Raw genomic sequence first — 26,148 nt, 5'->3', positions numbered from 1 at the left:
CTCCGCTTTATTTACGGAGAGAGCTTAGAAAAAATGTCAGGCTACTTTAGCCAATAGAGAACTGAATAAGTCTTTGTTTAGTGAGCAAAAACAGCTCCTCACATTTGTAATCAGCTCACTGCTACCACAGTAATCGAGTAGTTAGGCAGCGTAACAGGGTAACAATCAGTGCATCTGGGTGACATAGACTTAAAGGAGCAGTGTGTAGGATTTAGTGGCATCTGACAGTAAAGATCGCAGATTGCAACGAGCTGAAACTTCTCCCGTGTGCCAAGCGTGAACTCTCTCGGTTAGGATTCCTCCAGTGTTCATTGCTCAGGAGGTTTTTACTGGGAGCTGAATCATCTGCAGAGGTGTCTTCCTCTCAAAAACAAATGGACCCAGTGGACCCCACGATCTAGAGCCAGTGGTTGGTTTGTCTGTTCTGGGCTACTGTAGTAACAATGAGGATCTGCTCCCTATGTCGATATAAACAGCTCATTCTAAGGCAACGAAAACGAACACTTATTATTTTAAGATGATCATACAATAAAGAAAACATACTTATTATATTTTATTCCATCTCTGCCAGTATATCCCCCTAAATCCTACACACTGGACCTTTAATAGATCTTTAGGTTCTTTGGTCCTTGTGGGATAATTTGGAATGTGTTGACGAACATGTACCGAGAGAAGGTGATGTAGAGGTAACGGAACCACAGGAGTTGAGTGCGGTGACAAAACATGGCGTCCTGGAAAAAAAGACAAGGGTTGTTTGAGGTTATCAGCCAATAACCTGTTATTATGAGATCACAGGTAACAGCAAACAGTAAAATCTCTGCCTAGTGTAAATAAAACTAAGCTCAAAAAGTAAGGAAATTTGTGTTTGGTAGATTATTTCTTTGTTGTAACAATGCTTCTTGGCAATAAATCTTAAACTTTCCCTTGTAAATGGTGCCACATTTGTAAGGAACATGCATTTGTGGGATGAGCAGCAGAGCTGAGTATGTGGGTTGCGCCCATGAAAAATTTGCCAAATCTCCTCTGCCAATGCCAAACAGCTTTTTTTCGTTGGCTGACTTGCCACAAATGCTGGTTGAAGAATGGGATGCCATCCCACAGCAGTGTGTGACCAGGCTGGTGGCCAGCATGAGGAGGAGGCGCCAGGCGTTTGTGACTTAGTATGGTTCTTCCACACGCTACGGAGGCTCCTGTTTGTTACATGAATAAATTGTTAAATTGCCAATATGTCTTGTTTCTTCAGACTTCAATCATCCAATCCACCAAACAACACCAAACAAGAGTGAACAGCAAAAAAAAGCTGTCTGGCATGGGCGCAACCCACATACTCAACTCTGCTGCTCATCCCACAAATGCATGTTCCTTACAAATGTGGCACCATTTACAAGGATAAGTTTAAGATTTATTGCCAAGAAGCATTGTTACAACAAAGAGATAATCTACCAAACACAAATCTCCTCACTTTTGTGCTCAGTTTACATGTATATCTTTATATAGCGTTAGCCTGATGAGACAAATTCAGTCCTCAACTCCTCGCTTTGCTGTAGCGTCTCTTTATTTACACACTTAATCTCCACTCTTGCTTCCTCAGCACTTAGACTGTAAATAGCCGTACTACAATGTGCCGAACATGAGTGCCCTATAATAGCAGACAGTGACATGTATTGCCAACAAACTGTCCATTTCAAGGCTGACCTTTGCTCGCCTGTAGCCCTGTGAGCCTATAATGCAGCGGAGGCCTGAGGGCAGCAGCCAGCTGACAGGAAGCTCCAGGAAGGAGATGTACTTCCTGAGGAGGCCGACGGTCACCAGGGAGAGCAAACAGCAGTCTGCGAGGACAGACAGAGACCCAGTTAGATGTTAATATATTAATCGTTCACTATAGCAGCAGTAGACTTTTAACTAGGCCACTATCGCAGGTTATTCAGTTTCACATATTTTAATGTGAAGCAACCTCACGTCTAAGTATAGACCATAGAAACATTTATTCATGTTGTATAGTTCATCTATGCACTACGATGTCAGTCAACCATTAGGTGAAAGGCTGACCCCATGTCACACTTAGAATGACAGAGTAAACGTAAATAAACAAATTACATTTAAAAAATAACCACTTTAATAAAATAAATTCCTTTAATTATTCTATTAATTACTCTATTTATTTTACTATTTCATTTTAAATTGTTCTTATTTATATTATTATTTGATAAAAATTATAATATTTTTTGATTAAAAAAATATTTATTTTGATTATTTTTTCAAATTGATTTAAGGATTGTCAAATTTCTTCTTTATTCATGTATGTATTAATAACACATTATTTTCCCTTTGCATTTTTTACCTATTTATTTCCCCCAAATTATTAATTTTTGTATTATTTTCAGTATACATTTAAATAAATAATAAACAGATAAAAGGGAGAATTAAATAGGAAAGTAAATAAATAGGGGCAAGGTAAATAAAAAAGCAAATAAAAACAGAAATATCAACTTATGTCAAATTATATCAATTAATGCGTACATTTATTTTTTATATTATTTTTGATACATTTAATGGCAATTTAATTCAATAAATTGCTTTAATTTGCTTTATGTATTAATTCTTCTGTTTATTAATTTTATTATTTCATTTTACCTTTTACTTATTTACATTAAAACGTTTTTTTTTAAAGACTTATTTTTATTTGGTTTACAATAGTCAATTTTTAAAATTCATTTATGTTAATTACACATGTAAAAAGGCGAATAAATCAAAAAAAAAATTGAAACAGAAATATCAACTTATGTCAAATTATATCGATTAATGCCTCCATTTATTTTTAACATTATTTTTTGTACATTTAATTGTATAATAATTTATTTATGGAGGTATTTATTTATTTATGTATAATCTTGGCATTTTCTGTCATCTATACCCATCAGCAACATATAATAATGCTTCTTTTTCACACTTTAGATTGTTCCTCCTGTGCAGCATTTGTGATGTAGGTTATGTGAATTAGGCACATGAGAACGACTTGTTCTACTGTATGGGAGTTGAAGCGTCTGTGTGAGATATTAGTATTGTCAGTAAAATGAAAGAAAGACTGGATAAAGCACAACAAAAATATGGCATCATATTATAGAGCACAGACTGTCATATGGTGCTGAAGGTTTCACCTCTGATCCTTGTCATGCAGCAGGAGTTTGTGGGGCCTTAAAGCTGCTGCTAATGAGCAGGCGTCCTGCTGTACAGCCAGGTGAAGAGGCTTATTACAATCACGTTGGGCCTAATTCTCTCCTGCCGTCTCGACTACAGGCTACGATTATACCAGTCCAACAGGTGAGGTATAAATGAGGGTAATAAATAACCAGTGAGTGTGATTAATGACGCAGCTTTCCTGCTCACTGCAGGCTAAAGAGGGTAAGGCAAACTGACGTCTAGGATAAAGTGTGTGTTTTCCTCAGGACTGAGATGATAATGTCTTCCTGGAGTTCAACAGCACAGTGCAACCGTTAAGATCTCACATATGATTAACCACACAGAACTGCTATGCTGGTTTCTTATCAGTTCAAACTTTAATGTGCTCTGTGGCTTTGAGCCTGTTGTAACATGTTGCTCCCGCTCTGTCCTACTTTTCCTTTCACATTACCTGTCAGCATCATCATAAGAACTTTCCAGAAGCAACCAAAAGTTCAGACTAGAACTGCAGTCAGTTGATTGTTTGATTGACAGAAAAATAATCGGCAACCTGAAGGTTTTAGACTCTGGATCAGTGTCTCTTCATGTCTGTCAGAGATTATGGAATTCTCTGTATTGTAGTCACCGTGGGTTTTATTGCTGAATGATGATTCTTTATTGAGATTAACACTTTAACAACGATGAGTATGGCTGGCTGGCCTAACAGCAGCCAAAAAACAGCATTTTGTATTTCTTTACACTGACATTTTGTGTCTTGCATTTTGCATTTTTTTGTCCTCTTCTTTTAACGTTATCTGAACTTTAGCTTAGTTTTGTCATACTTATGTTTTGGTAATAATATAATAATAATCTTCATTTATAAATTCATTTCAAAACAGAGTTACAAAGTGTTTTACATGTCTAAGTAAAACAGACAAGACGTGAAAACAACAACTTTTAAAAGAACTGATAAAAACACTTTAGTGAGTAAAAAGAGAGGAAATAAAAGACAGTTTAAATTAACTTAAAATTCAAGTAAAATCAGGAAAGGCTCTCCGATAAAGTCTGTTTTATGAAGGGACTTAAAAGAGATCACTGACTCAGCCGACCTGATTTCCTTGGGCAGACTGTTCCAGAGCCTCGAGGCCCTGACAGCGAATGCTCTGTCCCCTTTAGTTTTCAGCTGAGCCTCTGGAATAGACAAAAGACCTCTGCTGCCCGAGGATCTCAAAGTATGTCCTGGCGTGTACGTTACTAAGAGGTTGGAGAATTAGCTGGTAGGACTGTTTCTCTCTCTGTTGCTATGTTGCCTTCTGAGTATCCCGTTTCTGCTTTTGTGTTGTCAGCTAACTCTGTTTATAAAGGTACAATATAAATAAAGTTATTATTGTGATTATTATTTGTCGTAGAAACAACAGTGACTGCTTACTTTTCAGGATATTCTCTGCATGAAAGTGTTGAAAGAACACACGGTGCAAAACAAAATCATTTAAATTTTAGTTAAAGCTGTTGAAAGCATAAAGCTGCTACTAACTTGCCAAGTTTGTTCTCCTCTGTATGCATGTCTTATATAATCAACAAAATATTGATCAACAATTATTTCCAGGGGCCGGCACTTAAGTATTTATGGTTTTCTCCTTGTCATGCTCTTATAGTTCAGGAATCCCTGAACTGTTGCACAGAAGACCATGTTAAGATACCTCTGATTCTATTTTAACTGCAACATGACAAGGTTTATGGTGATAAATGAAAAAACTAACACACTCTGAAAAGAGTCTTCTGTGACCAGGAGAACCTAATGGATATGCTTTTGATTTGACTTAATTAATTTTTGTTGCTTCTTCCTACAATCGTTTTCTGGTGTTTAAGGATCAAATTTACTTTGTAGGATGTGCTGTCTATGATTGTATTCCTCCAGAAGTATAATCTTCTCGTCCTCTGACCATCTGATTTTCTTGTCTTCTTTTCTTTTGCCATTTTTTCACTATCTAACTCTAAGTCAACTTTGTGAGTCCAAGCAAACAAATAATCTCCGTGGATACTTGTACCACTATAAAATCTCTTTCAATGCAGTAAATACGTTTTCCCTTAACGAAGGAAACCTTTTAAGGGATTCTGTGCAACTGTGTGAGTCCCTCAGCTGAGGAGAAATTGAGCCTTAGGTTACACACTTAAAGAGAAATCTTAAGGTGTTTTGTGCATATTTGCTTTGTAAATGAATGATTTGTTGCTATTCTTGGTCTCACATTATAGTAAATTCAGCATCTTTGCATTTGGAAATGTCGGACAAAACAGGACATTTGCTGAAGTCACTTTAGGTTGTAGGACACTGCAACAGGCTTTTCTCACTGTTTTCTAATGTTTTGTGACCAAAAGATTAATTGTGAAAACAAACTAGAGTTTGTGATATCCAACTGGCCTCATGCTGCCACCAGCAGACCAAAATGTATAGAGGAGACATAAGGCTCATGCAGTCCCTTTTGAACAGAAGAGGGCGCCGTACATTCACAAAATACCCACTGTGAGCCAGTGTTTACAACACCTAATGCAGACTGGAGAGGTGGTGCTGCTCGAGAGGAAGTTGTCCTTGTCTGGTCTGATTGTGAAGCAGTTTGTATCTTTAATTTAAAATTCTACGTAATGCTTAATAATTAATGCAACTTATGTACTCAGTGTCAACATACTTCACATATCTAGTTGAAACTGTTTGCACTTGAAGAACTCGGACCAAGGTCACAAAATCCAACCTGTGATACATTAGTCCGAATTTCCAAGATATAAAACCTCTTCAACGTTTTCGTTGTATCACACCTACCGTTGGGTACTTGTCCAGTGGATGCAAGATGGCTGGGAAGCAAAGTGAAGACAAGAACAATGTTACTCACTGAACATGGCAACTGTTGTCAAACATGATACATTTTACTGACAGTATTTATGATGGCAACCTCTACAAAAAATGGCCATGGTGTGATGTTTCTACCGAACTAAAGCTGGTTTTAACTACTGATAAAAATGAAGGTTATGCATCTCTCAAACGCTGGGAAGAAGCCTGTGAACACTCTCGATGTTATTACTGCTCAGGGAAAGAAGTCAGAGGTCGTCACTTGTTACAAATATCTCAGTATTTGGCTTGATGATGTGATGAGGTCTCTCTGCCTGACTTTAAAGCTCTAATAACTACAAGGATGAATAAATCAGTTGGTTCTTGCCATTGTGCGTAGGTGTTGTAATATCTCTACATATTATTGTATATCTTTTATATTTTTTATTGTGTGGTTGTTTGGCTGTAAACGCTATTAAGCAATTAAAGGAGCACTTCATCCACAAAATGACCATTTGTATATCGATTACTCGCCATGTGTTATGTTGAATTTGTGATGAAAACTGTTTTACTTGCATGCCTCCATGGTGAACGAAGAATCCAAAACAGAAAATTCCTTATGTATTGAAGTCATAGGGGTCCACGTTTAATAACAGCGAAACTATATCAAAACATCCCTTTACAAACTCTCACACAAGTCGCATAGTATAATCCAAGTCTCATTCATCCAGTCATATGCTCAGAACTTCCCAAACAGACCGCCTTTTCCAATGGGGAACTGAATTTAAAGTGAAACTTATCTATGCTCTCTTCAAAGCCAGATTCCATTGACAAAAACAGTAATTTTACCTCACTGAACACAAAAGTTGCTGGTCTACCTCTGCCTCGATCAGTTAGTTTGTGTTACTGTGTGATTTTGGTGAATCCGAACTAACCTCTTTTAAACACTTAAGTCACACAATAACATAAACAAACTAAAGCCTGCTCTATGGTGGGGTGCTTGACGCTTTTGATAAGTGTTTCTCGACAGAAATTATTATTTTTTTCAAAGCTTTCTTTCAAGAGAATTTTGTTTTGTCGCGGACATTAACTGAACCAAAATATTTTCAATGTCAGTACCAAGGAGGGAAATCAAAAGTGCTCATATCATTCAATGTACATACAATGTTCAACATAAAGAATTTTCTCCATTTTGGGATTCTTAGTTCACTGTAGAGACATGCAAGACATTCACCCAGTGTTACATTGAATCTGTGAAGAAAACTTTGTTTAACTGATATACAAATGGTCATTTGGGGGGTGAAGTATTCCTTTAAAATGTTGACAAAAACCACAACCCAACGTCAAACCTATGAGATCTAGAGCGCAGTGAAACTAGTGCACACCCCCTGTGGGTTCCAGCCCAATGGGAATCATGAGATGTGATTTGGAGAGCTCACATCTTATCAACAGATGAGGCCCACAGATTGACGGAGGGCCATACAGGCTCAGTGAGGGAAAAGACCATGACTAACACGGCAGACAATTAAGGCATCGCTGCAATATGGGAATAGCAGCATACACTTCATAGTGCAAAACACTTTCTTTTTCTTTTTTCTTTTTTTTTTTTTAAACCAACAGTCTGATGCAACTCGCTCGTTTGGCCTCTCCAAACCAGAGCTGCCCTCCCACCTCACCACTTCAGGGACAGGATTTACTGCTGCTCTCTGGGAGCAGAGCCGAGTGCCTCTGAGGACTCTGTTTGGATGACCTCTCAGCTATGTAACAGGCCGATTCTAAAAAACATGCTGTGTATGTGTGTGTGTGTCTTTGTGGGGAAACATTTGGAAAGATGGATGTTGATGTGTGCCGAAATGTTCTGCATTTTCCTGGACAGTGTTTTATGACTGTGGAGTGGGCTGGTTTCTGTGTGTAAGCCACATAATATCCCAGAGGATGGCATCTATAAGTTGAGGGATTAAAAAAACCCTGTTTTTCTGATGGCAGAGCCTTAAAGTTCAGTCGGTACCTGACAGCTTTATGGATGGCTACGTGATTGGCATGGCCACTCACTCCGCTCCCATCGAAGGTCAGCACCTGAAACAACAAAATGTCTCATTGTGAGTGGGTGAAAAGCCAGATTCTGGGTATCTAAAAGTGAATTTAAATAAATGGAGGCAAAAGATTTTTCTTGGGTTAGTGGACGGGTTTCGCTGTCTGACTGTGGAGCTGCTTGGCAGCCGACAACTGATATTTAAAAGCCTTTTTCTGAGTGCATGCTTGCACACCAGAGGAAGCAAGTGAAAAAAAAAATCAGGTCAAAGGGAACGAAAAAGTGCTTGACTAAAGACTTGGCATTTTGCTACGCTCAGGCGTTTCCTACCATGACTGTGTCTTTGCAATCAAGCATACGTTTAAGCTCCCGACCACCACATGTTGGAAGCAACTAGTGAACTTTCTCTTAATTCTTGCTGGCTTGTACTTTTAAAAGCAAGGGAATGGCACAGTGTCAGACCAATGAAACAATGTTTTTCAGTTCAAGAGCAGGAGAAGTGAACTACTTTCACATCTAAATGTTTATCTCTATGTTTTTGCTTCATATTCACAAGAGAGGACATGATTCTCTTGTCTAGTTTTTAGTCTGGCGGCATATTTGGCTGCTGAGCCTGACAGGATGGGAGGAGACGGTGTGTTTGTTTGTCGTCTTTGATTAAAAAAAAAAAAAAAAAAAAAAAAAAGATCAGCAACTACAGTATAGAAGACCCCAGCTGTATGTAATCATCTTCCCTTAAAGAACTGTGGGTTTTATTTTTGTTTGCCAAATTTGCTGTTTCTCGGAGCTATTTTTGCTCTTGTTGAGATAGACCGGATGAAAATTCTTTGATTCTAAATTAACCGCATTCCCATTAGCTAATAGTGCGGAACTGCACCGGAGCTGATAAGCATCTCTGTGTAAACACAGACGTCGAATCCAAACTTTCTACTGCAGCAGAGGCCATTTCCCCCTCAATTATCATGGAGGTTCAAAATACGGTCTGAGGTGGACGTAAAGAGACGGCGGCTGACAGGGTTATTACGCAGACCGCAGTGAATCTGGGATAATGAGCGAGGGGAGCTGCGGTGCCAAAACATATGGTCAGAACAGAGCAAAACAATACATGGGTTTGTACAAAAGGAAATTGTGTGTTAACATCAAACAGGAAATGACAGAAAAACGAGTGCTTTGACAGGAAAGAGCAGAGCTGGGTGTACCATGTTGAAGGAGTGAGCTCGTATGTGATTCACAATCAGAGACGAGACCAGTGAGACACTCCATTCTGCTCTGGGATCGTCTGGAAGTTTTCTGGAGGGGGAAAAAAAGACTAGTTATCTTCCTAGTAAAACTACAACAGTGTTTTACTGAGAAACAGCAGCACATTGTGTCTGTATTATAATCTTACTGTCAGTGAAAGCCAGTTCCACACAATATAAGTAAGTATGCTGGTGTTTCTTAGGCTGAGCAGTCCTGTTTCTTTCCGAGCAGCAGATTTCTGCAGTGCAGATTTAACCCAGCGTTTGAAAAAGGGCTGTTATGGAATGCCAAACACGGGGGAGTGCTGGGAAGTCCGGAGGTTAAGGGTCAGACGGCCCTTAGCATCATCTAAAACTGCAGCCTGGAGACAACACGGAGTGTACATCAAACATCGCACTTGGCCAGCTCGAGCTCTTGGCCTACTAAACATGCATAGATTCATTTTCTGGCACAAATAACAGCAGACTTTTTTTTTCTCTTGCTACAGTTGTTCAGCAGCACCCTTGAACTCAAGAAAAATCAGCTGCAAAAAAGATGAGTTGGGCCAACGCTGTTCACATAAAAACACAAACTCCTGAGGGCTGCATCTGAAGCGGAGTGGATCCAGTTTGTTCACCAGTTCTGATTTCTCTGATTTATGTAGATGACAACCAAGAACTGACAGGACTGCATGACAGCTTGAAACTGATCTTCCTGCTTATATCCTCCGTTTGAAATAATTATGTCAAAGTTAAAGTCTTCTACTACTTTCTTTTTTATATTGGGGGAAAAACAAATGCACATGTCCCAAATATTGAGGGGGACGTGTGTGGCTGGAGGAGAACATGGGTGTGACAGTGCATGCACGCATGTATATTAGAGCAGTGGTTTCCAACTGGTGGGTCACAGGCTCATTCTGAATGGACCACGAGTGACTTGCAAACTTGTCAGGTTTGTTAAAAATACACTTTATTTTGAAGTACAGTGAATTTTCAGCACAGAGCTTTTATTTCGAAGTACCATTTCCTGCTGTAAAATGAGTGAATAGCGGACAGCTACGTGAGAGAGGCAGCAAACTAGCTCGACAACACGGCCAAACTCAAGTATGACGCTGAATGTATTAAATTGTGTGGACCTTGAACTAATGACTAAGGAGATATATGGACCAGTTGGGAACCACTGTATTAGAGAATAAGAATGAAGCAGTTAACAGTTTCATGATAAACTGCAGTGAAAGTCCTGACAATTAGCATTACCATTTCAAATTTTAATTATCATTAAAACTGTGTTTGATTACTGCACTTTGAAAAACTTGAGGTAAATACTATCCAGCAACAACTAAAGTTAGGTACACTCTCCCTGATGCAGTGGAGAGCTGTAAGTTGGAATCAGGCCCCCAGCCACTGCAGCAAGGACAAGGCCTTTGTACATGGGGAGCTGCTCTACCAGGTAAGCTACTGGGCGCCCCAGATCCGCTGTGTTTTTTGAGATTGGTTTGTATTGCAGGTGGTGCAGTGGTTAGCATTGTCGCCTCACAGTAAGAGGGTTCCCAGTTTGAATCCAGGGTGGGGGAGCCCGTCTGTGTGGAGTTTGCATGTTCTCCCCATGTCAGCGTGGGTTTTCTCTGGGTACTCCAGCTTCCTCCCACAGTCCAAAGACATGTAGGTTAATTGGTAAATGGTTGTCTGTCTCTATGTGTCAGCCTCGTGATAGTCTGGTGACCTGTCCAGGGTGTACCCTGCATCTTGCCCAGTGTCAGCTGGGATAGACTCCAGCACCCCTGCGACCCTCAACAGGGTAAGTGGTTACAGAAAATTAATGAATGTGGTTGGTGTGTATGCAGCTATACTTTGCAGAGTCTCTTTTATTGTTGGCTGAGCAGCCTCTTGTTGGTGCTGCTGGATAAGATATTAACAGATAACCTGACAATGAAAATTCACCACGATCAACTTAATGTGTTTTTAATCCACAATAAAGTTGCATACACAGAAGGCAGTGACATCAGTTAAGAAGGTCCCTGACCCAAAGCTGGCTAATTACAAATATCCGTGTGTGCAGATGCTCTTTTCATCCCCTGTAAAACTTGGTGATATGATTTTAGTGTGTGTATCAGTAGTTTTTGAACATTTTCAGCACATTTTAACAATACTGTGATAATTGTGGTCATAATCACCGTGATAAGAAATGTTCATACCGTTTCATCTATAACATGTAGGTATATATAAGTGCATTAAGTGGGGGTAGGTGAGTGGGGGTGTGTCAACAGTTGTTCCCCTCCCCTTTGCTGCTAACAATGAGCCAGGACAGTTGAGCTGGTAGAGGGAAGTGATGGATTAGGCCACAAATCTATTGGCTGCCAGTGATGTGAGGGTCAGGCTTTGGTGCAAGGGGTGGAGGGGTGGGGGTCGGCTGTGTCACAGGGAGGGGGGGCGGAGGGTTGGGGTTCAGAGGTAGTTTAAAACGGTCTGTCATCAAGTGAATGATAACAGTGACACATCATAAGAGCTGTGTGTGTGTGTGTGTGTGTGTGTATGTGTGTGTGTGTGTGTGTGTGTGTTTTGTTTTTTAGAGTAGGATGGTGCAGTGACATTGAATCTTATCTAAACCAATGTTCAGTGATGGAGGAAGTACTCAGATCTTTACTTAAGTAAAATTACTAATACCACACTGTGGAAAAAAAAGTCCTGCATTGAAAATATAAGATTATTATGACTCATGCATTAATGTCAAAGTAAAATTTTACTGTTCTAGTTGGTTGAGGCAGAGCTGATTTTTAAGTAATCATGCAGGACTGTAACTAATTATTTTCCTTAAGGATTCATTTCCTGCGTAGGGTTGCAGTTGTGTACCGTAAAACTGTGTACGATGGAATGAAAACTGACCGTTACCTTACCGTGTACATTTGCTTGTCTACGATGTTGAAAAAAATTTGCAACTTGACAAAGAATTCAACCTACACGTGCACATCACCTTCCTCGACTGCCTCACAGACTTTTTACACACCCCCATGTTTAAAAAAAAAAAGGTTTCTAGAACCCTTTTGTTTTTCATACCTTGAAGAGTCATTATAGCTGATAATAATATTAATAATAATTGTATAATACCGTATATCGTGCTGTGTTAATCTTAGACCGCTGCCACTCAATTCTCATGTTAACGATTCGATTGGTTTTTTGCTTTGTAAAAATTGCAGAAAATAGTGACACTTTCAAAAATGTAATTATGAGGAAAAGCACATTTTTTAAGGAGTTTTTTAGACAGGGATGGTGCATATTAATACAGATTGCTGTAAATATGCAAGAATTAGCAGAAAAGGTTAGCTATAATCTGTAGTCCTTGGCCAGATATTACAATAGATTCCCTTAAAGTACAAGAACAAAACAGGAAAAGGTAAGGATAAAACACAATTACTGAAATAGGGTGCAAGCAGCAACTCCTGGTAAAACACTGATAAAACTGACATGTTAAATGAAATGATTAGGGCTGCAAGATATGCAAAAACTATTTTTTTTAAGTCATATTGCCTTTATTTTGACAAATAGTGCAGTATAAGTCGTAATTTCTGTGGTAATGTTCATTTTTATTGGGAAAAATATAAAAAATGATGATGATAATGTGATTTTTCTCTAATTCATTTCTGTAGCACCACAATGCTTTATCTAAATCTTATGCTGTACAACATTCTACCTTTATTAAAAAGAAAAGCAGCTCCTGCCATTTGGATATTGCATTCGGCCATATTGCAATTTCAACAATACTTCAATTAATTGTGCAGAAACTACACTACACAAACTACTACTACTACTGCTGCTAACAGCTGATACAAACTGTGTAAGCTCTACCTGTATATATTGTTGGGTACAGTAGTAATTTATGACAAATCATATTTTAAAAGCTCTCTAAATAGTTTGTATGTAAAAACTCTCAATTTGCAAAGCTTTAAAATATGTAGTGGATTATAAAGTAGCACAAAAAGAACACGCTCAAGTAATGTATAAATAGATCAGATTTGTACTTAAGTACAATACTTGAGTAAATGTCCTTTAATAACACCACTGACAACATGAAATGCTGCCTAAATTAATAAAAAACAAACCTAACATCCTGTTTTGTCTGTTTTAGACTGAAGGCTGAAAAAACATGAACGTTTGGCCACGGTGTGTGAATATTAAATATTGAAATATCATTCAGAGTTCACAGCTTTACTACTTTCTTTGTGTTTAAATGTTTGTGTTGCTCACTGCTGCATTTATTCATTTATTATTTTAGACATTTCTGCCTTACAGCCTAACAACCGCAGCTAAGCACTAGCACACAGGAGGGGGAGGGAAAAAAAAGAAAAATGAACAAAAGATACAAGACACCTGACCTTTCTCAAGCAGGATGCAGGCTGAGTGTCAGCTTCACCATGGCAACCGTGCAAAATGTCCTAAAGTAACCTCCCGGGCTCCCCCTCCGCAGCTTTGCATGTGGATGTCTAATTGCTTGCAGGCATCTGTATGCAGTTGTTGAACTTTGGCCCAGTAAGGGGATTCAGTGTGTGTGTGTGTGTGTGTGTGTGTGTGTGTGTGTGTGTGTGTGTGTGTGTCAGAGAGGGCTTGTTTAGTCTGGTCACATGGACCACAGGCCTGTGAAACTGCCAGACTTCTGTCCACACAGTCAGATTATATGTCCTGCTGGGAACGGTTGAGATGCCACTACAAGCTGCCAGTACACCCACAATATCACACTGTAATAAGGCAGCTACAACTACAGTAACAACACACACACACACACACACACACACACACACACACACGTTGTTCCACCATAATTTAGAGACATTTGCGGTTGCAGGTTTTTTTCAATATTCACTCATGTTGAGGTAATAAACCACCATGAAAACAACCACCGAAATAATGCAGTTAGTGTTGTTTTGAAAGTAAGTTGTGCGGAGAGAATAATCTGATGTGACTAAATGACTGCTGGCTGCAAGATTCAGTAGATGGGGAAAGCAACTGTTTGACTATGCAGAGGCCAGTGTGTGCCGGTGACAAATGTATCGGGAATAAAAGCACAGCCAGAGGTCAGCGGCGAGGCTGGAACATCTCACCGCTATTTACTGCGCCCTGTCATGTGCTTATAAATTAGCTCGGGCTATTTTTACCACTGATCAATGTATATTTAAACCTCGTGTGGGGATACGGTGTTACTGCAGCAACTGTCCTGTCCAGAAAGTAGTGCTGAGCTCTTTGTTTACATCCAGACAGAGAATTAAACTAATCTAGTCAGACGCAACAGCTTTCAGTTTGTGATTTACCCCGAGTAAAGATTTTTCTCGCTGAAGTACATCTATATGTAGAGTCAAATCAAAAGTCAGAAAGAGCTGCTGCAGCTCAGTCTGATGGATCATGTAATGAAGAAGTGGAATGGTTGGATTTGTGCAGTGAGCAGCTATAATGGAGTCCAGGGAGCAGACAGAGGTCAAGCCAGTGCAAGTGGAGAGGCAGCAGAGCGTGCTCAGATCGAGCTTGATCACAAAGGCCCCAACATGCACCGGGGCCCCAGATACTGTCAACACAGCTGTCCTATTCAGTGAGCATTAAAGGGAAAATCCTATTTTAAAGCAGAATTCACATGTTATTCCTGTTATTCCATAGGCTACAGTTGTGAGGGAGCAAGTCTCACACAGACCTGTCATCGACTCAAAGTAACCCTCACTGTGCCTGCTGGACTTTTGGTGTGAAGTCCAGACTTTAGCTTGAAAACTGAAGTGCAGTGGACCCATCACACTCCCCTGATGCATGAGAGACAGCCCATTCTACAAAACAATAGATGTTAACATTCTAGTCTAGCTTCTGTGTTTTTTGCTAATTACAGTTTTTAGGGATGCACAATGATTTCAGCATGATAGCGATATCGATTTTTGGAGCCAGAGGTGACCATATTTGGACAATAGCTGTGTCTCAATTCAGGGGCTGCATCCTTCAGTTGCATCACATAGGTGCGACCAAGGCCGTCCCATTTCAAATTCTCCTTCAAATGCGGCCGAGAAATGCAGCCTTCTTTCCCAGAATTTGGAGGATGCAGTGGATGAATCCTTTGTGGCCCAGCCTATCCCAAGATGCATTGCGCGCCGTTGACGATAAAAATCAAGTTAAGATAACTAACAGTTGTTAACTAGCTAATGGTTAACTGTTACTAACCTTACTATAAACTAAAAGCACATAGCTTAAACAATCTTAATTTAATAAGTTAACAGTCCCCCATCAGCCTGAAATATATCAGACGGAGGTGTTTCCTGCGGTGAATCATCTCCTCAAGATTTTAATAAAAAATATACATAATTATAAAATCTGGGTCTATGATTTAGGGCTAACTCACTTTTGTCAAGTGCCGCTGGGCCTAGCTAACAGGAATGGCAATCGGTTGCGGGGAGAACAATGGGTGATGCAACCAGGAAATCCTCTGCAGACCAGACCTTTTGTTACAGTACATGCCTGTGTGTTTTGAGCCCGCCCCTTTTTTAAAGTTCCCTCTATTTCATTGTGTTACTCCCCCCATCCCCTAGACCTCTGGTGGGGACGCCCAATTTCCGAGACCATTCGGTTTGGCTGATGCTGTCTTTAAAGGACGTGGCCGACGTTGACCGCGAAGGCTGTGGAGACACAGCAAATATGTTGGAGCTAACCCTAATGCTAGGTGCTAGCTTGGTTAGAACAGTGTATTTACAGCTATGGTAAACTGTGATAATGCTAATTCTAATTTTGTGTGTGCAGGATTTAGGCGGCTATATTGGCCAACATGAAATATAACATAATAAGTATGTCTTCCTTAGTTTATAATCACCTGAAATTAAGAATCGATGTTTGTTATGTTACGTTAGATTGAGCTGTTTTTATCTACATAGGAAGCAGATCCTCTTCTACAGAGATTGCCATGTTTATTTGTGCTGTAAAGTTGGGCGTTTTAACATAGGAAACTATGGGGAGTGGAGCCAGCCTCAAGTGGCCATCAGAGGAACTGCAGTTTTTGGCACTTCTTTTTGGCTTCATTTTCCAGCCCTGGCGGTTGCCACTTGGTATCACCAGATAAAAGGCTTTAAAATGAAATATCAACATCAGCTCTAAATGTATATTTCTGCTGCTATGACAGGCCAGTTATATGAAGCTTTAATTATGCGACTTTAATTTGTTAAAATAGGTCAAGTTTACCCTTGTCGTGGCTATTTTCAAGATTGTCTCAGGGAGAGCATCATCCAAGCCTGTAAATGTAGGATGCATTTTCCATTTTTGTTTGAAAATGTTACATGAAAATAAATTCAGCATGTTTTACACAGAGTGCCACAGGAAGTCATTCCTCCCTGTGGCCATGAAACTTTTCAACTCCTCCCTCACAGTGTCAGACACTCTGAGTCCATAACTGTCCATGATTTATTTATTATTTATATTTCCAACTGTGCAATTACTTTAGCCAACTTAACTGTACAAAATACAATACTGACTTAACTGATACCATTTGTGCAATATTAACTCAACTGTGCTTTATGCTTTGCAATACTTCAACTGTACAATCACTCCTTCTTATTTCATTCTTAACCTACTTATTCTGTTCTTGCATTTATATTTAGCATGCTTGTATTATGACACACACATTTCTACATATATCTCATATTTCTTTTTCATATTTGTATATTTATATGTATATATTGGGTTATATATTGCAACATAGTTCACACATTTTTCTTATGTACACATCTTATTTTAATTTCTATTTTCCTGTCATTTCTGTATGCCTTTATGAAGTTTAAGAACAACAGTAACGTGCCCCAATTACCCCCCTAGGATCAATTATGTATTCTGACTCTTACCTAAGCCAAAGTAGTTTTGTTATTTTGCCTGGCGAATGTGTAAATTTTGAAAAGCGTTATATTTTATGTCTGCATCTGCCAGCAGGTCATCACAATAAGAACAGGCATAATAATATGTTAATTCCACCACAGGAGAGACTCGATGTTCTCCGCAATTACGTGGGAAAAATATGTGCATGTATCAGCATAAATGAGTTGGAAAATATTGGTATATTGGCAAAAAATCAATAGTTTTACTGGGTTTTAACAATATGTCATTCCACTTGTGTGTTTTAGTGTTTTAAATCTGGCATCGTTTACATCTGTTGCTTACAGCCTTATTCTACATTGCCCTTGCTGGCACATTGCTGCGAATCTTGCCATGTCGCTGCCACCTGTGGATCAGTGAAACAGTGTAAAACTATTGGCAGGAATGTTTATCGCGTCATGTGTGTCCTTGTGCACAAGATAACCAAAACAGGGACCCATTCATAGAAAAAACAGCTCTAGAGGTCAAAAACTCTTCCTGGTTTGTGTTCACATTACAAAGAAATAGTACCCAGCTTGGCATAAACTCAAGACAAATATTTAGCCCACAAACGCTGATGATCTGCTCCAGGTTTTGTCCATTGATAGCATCACATAAAAATCTCAGTTTTGAGCCTCAGGTGCTCATTGTCATAGTTACTGTGCTTGTTTTAGGCTTAATGTTATGTTTGATGACTTCCCAGAAAGCCTGGAGATCAGTACCGCAGCTACACTGCCTCCAGCCATCGTCATCCAACTCAAATCAAAATTAATAAGATGCACAAGGCTTCTGTTTCTATTTTTTTCTCTAGCTCTTAAACATGAAAAATGGACTGACCACCAACCTCTGCACAGCATCTTTTTCTGTCTTTGCACACATAAAATGACCAACAAGAAAAACAGGGAGAGGTCAAGTCAAGGATGTTCATCTGCACATACTTGGGCAGAGGAGGTTAAGAGCGAAGCCAAAGTGTGGCTAGCCATGTACAGACACACGGAGAGAAAAACAGTTTGGAATGACCTACATTAGCAGCGCTCAGAGCATTGCCAAAATGTATCCCACAGTCCTTGGCAGTTGGCTTCGGCAGACATGGACAAGAGGAGGAGGAGGAGGAGGAAGAGGAGGAGGGGTGGAACAGAGGGGGAAAGCTGGTTGTGAGTGAGCCGGGCTCTCAAAGTGCTGATTAGGTGTGTGTTTTGGGCAAACAACAGAATACACAGAAAGGGAAAATGGGCTACACTCCAGTTCAGCAGAAGTGCAGACAGCACCAAGATCAAAGTTCAGCTGTATTCTGTGTGCACAAGATGATAAAACTGTGAAGTAAAAACACACACACACACACACACACACACACACACACACACACACACACACACACACACACACAGTGTTCTGTAGGGCAGACAACCTGGGCAGGCTGCCAGCTTATTACTGTGAGTTCCAGGTTAGTGCCAGAGTTCATGCAGCTCTCCTGGTGAGCCAACATGTAGAGACTCACATGTAGGCCGCCCTGAGATTCTTAGAAACTCAAACATTTTCAAGGAAAGCTGCAGGGTTGATCCAGAGGAGGAAAAAAAGTTCCCCCCTTTTTTTCAACATCACCTTTTACCATTACTTTCTCTGTAACTTGACCTTGCCAATAGCCAGAGCCAGGAGACTGAAAGTCTTACAGCTGCATCAACAGCAAAACACAGAAGTGGGGCTGTCCCAAATATCAGTGTTTGGGTATCAAAGCTTCAGTGAGAAATAGCCGCCATTAAACAAAGCTTCGAGGGGGGTGGAAGAAACATCAGTTTTCACTCGATGCACCTTAAAAATGGGACAACAGTGGTATGCTGCAGAGTGCTGCAGAAATGAGTCCTAAAACCCGGAAATGAGTTAGCATTTTAGCACTCCTGGTCCCCTCGTCTCGAAGTCAGTGATTTTTTTTGTTGGATGCCTGAAATAAGGTCGGTGGTTAACACAAGCTTTCCACCATTTATGACATAAAAACACCTGTTAATACCCCGCCCACTCATAAATTTTCTTCTTAAAAAAGATTGTTGCTAACAAGAGGCTAAATGAGACCACAGAATGTCACCACGCCAAATACTGTTTTACAGCATCATTGCGCTGGTCACACTGAAGTCATGCGTCATGTGGTGTATTCGTTTACAGCCTAACATTAGCTTTTTACTTCCTGCGATTGCATTTACACTTCAACAATCATAAAAGTGATGTTCATTTGTGAAGATTATCTTGCTGAACAAAACATGTATCATAAACATTTGTTTGCCACAGAGTTTATTCTGTGCAATAATCCAAAATCCAAAGGAAAATCCCAAAGGCTTTTTGGCGAGGGAACCAGGGCGACGCTACTTTCATGTTGGCCTACAAATAAACATCATCCCTGCAGCACTCTATTAGCTACTTCGTTAGCATGAATGTCACAGTTACATGAGGGATAACAGCTAGGAAAAAAGGACACTTTGCAAGATGGCTAATTTGATAATGATATGCCAAAGTCATTATCAAATTAGCTGAAAAAAATTAGTTGATTTGTGATATGCCACTTTTCTTGGGCATGTAATCGACTTTTTGTAATTGGTCATTTTAAATCTATTCCAGACGCTTCACTTCTTAAACTCTTGCCAGTGGAACTGTAAAGGTCCTAACATAACAAGCTAATAGTTAGTCGTCGATGACCGTCTGCTGCCCTAGTTTTTGCGGTGTGCCCCGCATCATTGGCACTAATCGGCCCTTGTTGGCTGTTTTTTGGCTTATTCAGCCCGTTCAGTAGGTGTTGGAGAAAGCAGAGCCTGGTAAATTAAATCACTCCGATTAGCAGTTCAGTTCATTCATTCATTCATTTCCCGTAACTACTTATCCTGTTGGGGGTTGCCAGGGCGCTGGAGCCTATCCCAGCTGACATTGGGCGAGAGGCAGGGTACACCCTGGACAGGTCACCAGACTATCACAGGGCTGACACATAGAGACAGACAACCATTCACACTCACATTCACACCTACGGACAATTTAGAGTCACCAATTAACCTGCATGTCTTTGGACTGTGGGAGGAAGCTGGAGTACCCGGAGAAAACCCACGTTGACACGGGGAGAACATGCTAACTCCAGTTCAGTTCAGTTCAGCGCACAAGATAAGAAATCAAAGTGAGTAAAGTAAACAAACAACTTGGGTCAAGAGGGCGTGAGATCAAAACACTTTGCAGCAATGAGCTCAGAGCAGAAATGGTTCATAACTGTTTATGTTGTTTGCTAGCACAAGGCAAATATCATTTGTTCTTTCAACAAGTTGTGTTGTTAATGTGCGAACTGGCTAACTAGTGTCTTGAATCCCAGGAAGCATTTTTTGGTTTAAAAAACATCTAATAGCAGTCTACATGAAGACCTGACGTCTAGGCTAAATCACGGCTGAATTTGGGCTGTCAGTGAAAATTTGGTAGACGTCTAACCATAGCCAAAGTGTAGACGTCATCAATTATACGGCTATGTAGAGACCATGTCCAAAAAATGGAGATAAACATATTTTAATTACTGTTGACTCTCCATACGTGATTGAATATCATACCGCACGCCATCTGCAATGCCGAAAATTACATTTAATCAATTTCAAAATTAAATCGGCTAGATTTGGGTTATATGTAGCTAGACTAAATCGGAGCTAAATATAGCCAATACGTTTAAATCACGACTATTGCTTGCTGGGATCCGTCCTGTCGGTCCTCTGGTTTCTCTCTTTGAATGATGAATACAGACTACTGCCACCTGCTGGTATGGAGAGTTATTTCCACTCACACAGGCTCAAAACCAAATGCTACATGGCCTTTGGTTGTAGTCTCTGTGGTGTGTTCAGGTGCAACTTTTTGGCGAAGACATAGGCGACAAAAGATGACTCAACAGTCGGCCTTCGTCACCACTAGTTCTTTGATGTTGATATAGTGTCAAGGCCCTAATTTTAAATGTGCTTTTCTGACTAACTAACTAACCATTTGAACTCCGATCTGGACATCAATTACCATGGCAACGGTATATCAAAGTATTGGGTCAACCCTGCATAGAAGAAAACACAAGAAGAGCGAGAGTACCCCAAAAACACTGTTCGAAGTTGAGCGCAATGATACATTATAATTTGCTATCGTGCATCTTACTCTGAAGCACTCTGACATTAACGAGAGCGAGCAAACGAATGTCAGAATCTTTCTTTGAACTGTCATGTTCCTGCAACAAAGCTGGAATCTGCACCAATTTTCTTACCACTAAAGAACCTCTGGGGAACCACTGACGCCCTTCATTTCATCCTCTACATCTGAGAAGTGGTGATGCTTAAAAGTTTTCCAATACCAGAGATACTTTGGTATGTAACCCATAATTGACTGAAAAAAATCACCATAGAAGTCTGAGGCTTCTTTTCAGTGAATCTTAACTACCTGACTCAGTGGGTGCAAATGAATGGGGGGGGGGGGGGGGGGGGGCTGTATTTGGGTGGCACCAGAATATTTAATTAAGTAGTAAAGAGGAACACAATGCCATTTAATTAATAGGCAATTACCTCCTGTGACAGTAATGTTAATCAGCCCTCTAGTCATTCAAATCTACCCAATGTCCCCGTAGGGCTCACTGACATTGAACAATCCACGGTGACTTGTCAAACAGCTTGACAGACAGCTCAGAGCACACAAACAGCTCAGTTGTGCAAATGTTACAGGCAAATTCAGAAGTCATAGTTCCACTAAGGACATTTTTAACTAACCTGTTATATAAGCTAGTTAAACAAAAAGTTTAAGTTTGATTTAACTGAATGAAACGATGTCTTATCACTGGCTTCCTGCCTGTTGGAGAATTGATCTCAAAATACTACTGAAGGTTAAAAAAGCACTGAACGGTTTGGAGCCAAAATATATTTCTGGTCTTCTGCTACATTATGAACCATCCAGCCCTCTCAGGTCGTCTGGTTCAGGTCTGCTCTGTGTCAACAGAGGCAAAACTAAACATGGGGAAGCAGCGTTCAGTTTTTATGCACCATATATCTGGAACAAACTCCTGAAAAAACTGTCAGTACTTTCAAATCAGAGCTGGAGACTTTTCTGTTTGCCACTGCCTTTTATTAAATCAAATAATTATTATTTCTTTTAATGCACTGTAAGTTTTATTCCTGTATTTTATACCTATCTTATTCTATTTTAGCTTTTATTTTATTTTCATTCTCTTTATAATGTGCTTCTTTTGCACTTTGTACGTAACGCAGTTTGAATTGCCTTGTTGTTGGAATATGCTATATAAATAAACTTGCCTGATTATAATTTAAAACTTGCTTAGCCATACTTTTCAGGGATGGATATAAAATAGATATATACTCTAGATAGATACATAGATTGATGTTAGTTTGTAATTGAAAGGTTTTTAGGGGGCTCCATGTCCCACTGGGAAGACCAATCACTGCCTCATTTATTTCCTCTGTGACACAGAGGTAGTAATACATCAGGCCAGACTTGATCAGCACTGTTGTGGTGAGAATGGATGGGTGTGATTTGTGGTCGACTCGCTATTGTTCTGATAGACACTGGGTGATGAGGAGGGGACTGATGGGCTCCAACAGGCAGACATGCTGACACTTGACTCCTGAACTCAAGGCAGCACAAGTATACTTTGCAAAATGATTTTTTTAGCCAACATAGCCTCAGTTTTTATTTCTATAAGTCTATTTGTTTTTTTTTTTACTGTATTTTAATTTTTTTTTAATTATTTTGAAATATTTTGATTTTTTGTATCACTATAACAATCCCGCTTTCTTATTCTATATCTATTTTTTTTTATGTATTTAATATTGCTTATTCCCATTTTTACTTTAATTTTATTATAATTAATTGTATCTTTATTAATAATGTAATTTTTATTAATTCATTTTTAACTAACTCTTTTTTACTTAATTTTTATTATAATTAATTTTGTTTTTTATCAATAATGTATTTTTTATATATTCATTTTTAATTAACTCTTTTTTACTTAGTTTTTATATCACTATTACTATCTCTCTGTTTCTCCATGTACGGACATGTTTACATATGTATTTTTATTTGTCTAGAGATGGGCATCAAAACTTAAGACACTGAACTACTGATTCATGTATGTCCTGGAAATTTCAATAACCAAAACTATGGGGGAAAAAATAGTATATCTGTAAAAATCTGTAAATTCTAAGAAGCCATTAAAGGCACACAACTGGAGTGTTGTAATTTGTATGTTGTGTGTTTGGTGCAGACGGCAGCTTACTTATGGTCTACTATGGTGACTCTGGAATCTGGTATCCCCAGCACGGCACAGCTGCTGAGAAGTTCCTGTTTACGTTGAGCTCCTTGATTGTAGTAGTTTCCTGTACAATAATTACAGGACAAATTAGGCTAAAGACACTGTGATGAAAGGATACATGTAGAAACAAGTCTAAATTCTGTCTAGTTGCAATCTCAAACATTTTAAATGATTTTAAAATATCATATGTTCTTTTGCTGTGTCACAATGGTCCTCCTTATTCATGTAGTTTTTTAGATGATGGACACCAACATGTTTGAGCATTTCCTTGAAAAGCTAGTTGTTGCTGAAATCCCTGTAACCAAAATTTGTGCAATTTTCAGATTTAGATCTGCAACTTTACCCTCCTTACTTTGATTTTCATATTTCACCCAAAATTCAACAAGTCTTGGTCTGCTGAACATCAGCTCCCTCATCAAAACAGGCCAGCAGAGGATGTGCTTCCTGTGGCAGCTGCAGTTCAACATGCCAAAGACAACGATGGTGCACTTCTACATTGCCATCACTGAGTCTATCCTCACCTTCTCCATCACCATCTAATGTGCGGCTACCACTGCCAAGGACAAGGGTATACTGTAGCATATCATTTGCTCTGCAGGGAATATCACCGGCTGTAATCTGCCGTCCCTTCAGTACATGTACGCCTCCAGGCCCCTGAGGCAGGCAGGGAGGATTGTGGCCGACCCCTCCCACCCTGGACACAAACTTTTTGAGTCACTCCCCTTTGGCAGGAAGCTGCAGTCCACCGGGACCAAAACCTCACGCCACAAAAATAGTTTGGCCTCATCGACAAGGCCCGGTAACCCCACTGACCCCTCATAGACATCTGTCTCTATGCCATATATTAATGCACATCTTGGACTGTTATCTCTATGAATTGCAAATATTCTCTATCATGTGAACTTTTGCACATCCCCAAATCAATATTTTTGCACATCCTGTATAAACGGTCCAGATCTCTCATTCTAAAACATTATACATATTTGTTTTAGTATGTTTTTCATATTGTATTGTACATTTGGACTTATATTCTTGATTTCTGATGTTCTTCTGCTCTCCTCTGAATATGTTTATTGTATATGTGTATATGTTCATTACACCAAATGCCACGGCAGATTCCTTGCAAGGAACTGTTCTTTAGTTATAAGCAGCACGAAGTGGCTCGGGTGTGACTGTTTTTTTTGTTTGTTTGTTCGTTTTTTTACCCTCCCCTGGGCTACAAATATATTTTTTTTCTTGAGCCTCCCTGACTGACTTGGGGAAATCGCCACCGTTATTTATTTATTTATTTTTTTTAATGTAATTTATTTATTTTTTGATTAAAAAAAATCCTTTTAATGATTGAANTTCGTTTTTTTACCCTCCCCTGGGCTACAAATTTTTTTTTTTCTTGAGCCTCCCTGACTGACTTGGGGAAATCGCCACCATTATTTATTTATTTATTTTTTTTTAATGTAATTTATTTATTTTTTGATTAAAAAAAATCCTTTTAATGATTGAAAGTTAAAAAGTTGAAGATGAAATCCTGGAGTTGAAAAAAGCTTTGGGTTGTCACTGTTGTCGTGCATGCTGATTAGTTAGTGCCAACAGTTTATCTTTGACTACATTTTAATTAAGACATACTAGAATAAAGCTATTTTGGTGAAATATCACTATAAACTCATATTTGGTTCTGCTTTTTTTTCCCTGTTAGAAGCTTTAGGCATACATATTGTGTTCAAGGACCATCGGAAATGTGAAATTCCAATGATAATTTCTGTGACTGCAGTTTCTGGCTATGATAACCATTTTTTACAGAACACATGCATTTAGAAGGCAAAAATTTAACAGCTAGCTGTAAAATAAAGCCATTTATAGTTGAATGTGCCTCTTCTAAGCCAAAATAATAAACACAAATCCCTCCTCAGTGCTTAAAAAATATTTGACATGCTTCCCCTTTCCTGCACCACCACCACCCCCCCCATAAATAACGAACAGTCCCTAAGTGACTTTTCAATAAACCTGATTCTAAAACATGTAACTAAACCCAGCTAACGTTGGCTAGCAGCTATCTGCATGATTAATAACGAAGTCTCTATAGCTCTACAGTGCTTTATTAACATTATCTTTACAAACAATAGTGTGCTGTCACCGTACCTTCAGATAAACACAGCAAATGAACGGTGGCGTTTGACTCAACGAGTCGAACAATCGTCGGCGCGAAGAACATACATTCATCATCCGGATGCGCGGTGACAATCAGAGCTCTGACGTCAGCGCCGTTTGTTTCTCTGCTCGACGAAAAGCTCGTTAGATGTTTCAACGACTTCTCTAAGGTACGCCGATGTCGATAGAAAATGCATTTTATCAAAACGAGATAGCATAAAACTAACGAGACAAGCAGGTAAACACTCATTATTATTGACCGTTACCGTAAACAATCCGTGTAAAGACAAAAGTCTAACATGCAAATGGTTCCACGTGTAAAAAAAACATGTCTGTCTGATACACCAAACGTTACCCCGTCTTTAAAGGTTGCAACAACTATCACAACTAAGTCTAACAAAGCAAAAACCGCCCGCTTTTAGCCATACAATACTATGTTTCACTCACTTGGAGACACTGTCATGTTTTCTCACTGAAATGCGTTTAAATCAAGTTCTTACGAGAACGAAGACATGCATGTGATACTGAATAATTTTACGGCGTATTTAAATAAAGAGGAGTTGGAAAACGTTGAAGAAAGTTATGTAAATTAAGCTGAATTTGTGTTTTT

General features: G+C 39.3%; 1 protein-coding gene across 2 annotated transcripts; it reads right to left on the bottom strand.

The window, feature by feature from the left end:
- Window positions 1-129: 129 nt before the first annotated feature.
- Window positions 130-26,039, bottom strand: pigl (phosphatidylinositol glycan anchor biosynthesis, class L). Of its 2 annotated transcripts, XM_050039875.1 has the most exons (7): window positions 25,530-25,994; window positions 23,358-23,457; window positions 9,212-9,302; window positions 7,989-8,056; window positions 5,975-6,006; window positions 1,696-1,829; window positions 130-731 (listed from the first exon to the last, which is right to left on the bottom strand). In XM_050039875.1, the coding sequence occupies exons 1-7, from the start codon at window positions 25,786-25,788 to the stop codon at window positions 603-605; spliced, it is 813 nt and encodes a 270-aa protein (XP_049895832.1). In that variant the 5' UTR covers window positions 25,789-25,994; the 3' UTR covers window positions 130-602. The 2 variants fall into 2 exon arrangements, with proteins under 2 accessions (XP_049895832.1, XP_049895839.1); XM_050039882.1 differs by lacking the exon at window positions 1,696-1,829 and having other exon boundaries at window positions 25,530-26,039.
- Between the last annotated feature and the right edge of the window lie 109 nt (window positions 26,040-26,148).

The sequence above is a fragment of the Epinephelus moara genome, chromosome 3 (assembly GCF_006386435.1).
Source record: "Epinephelus moara isolate mb chromosome 3, YSFRI_EMoa_1.0, whole genome shotgun sequence".
Lineage (NCBI taxonomy): Eukaryota > Metazoa > Chordata > Actinopteri > Perciformes > Serranidae > Epinephelus > Epinephelus moara.
This window is presented reverse-complemented; position numbering and strand designations above follow the sequence as displayed.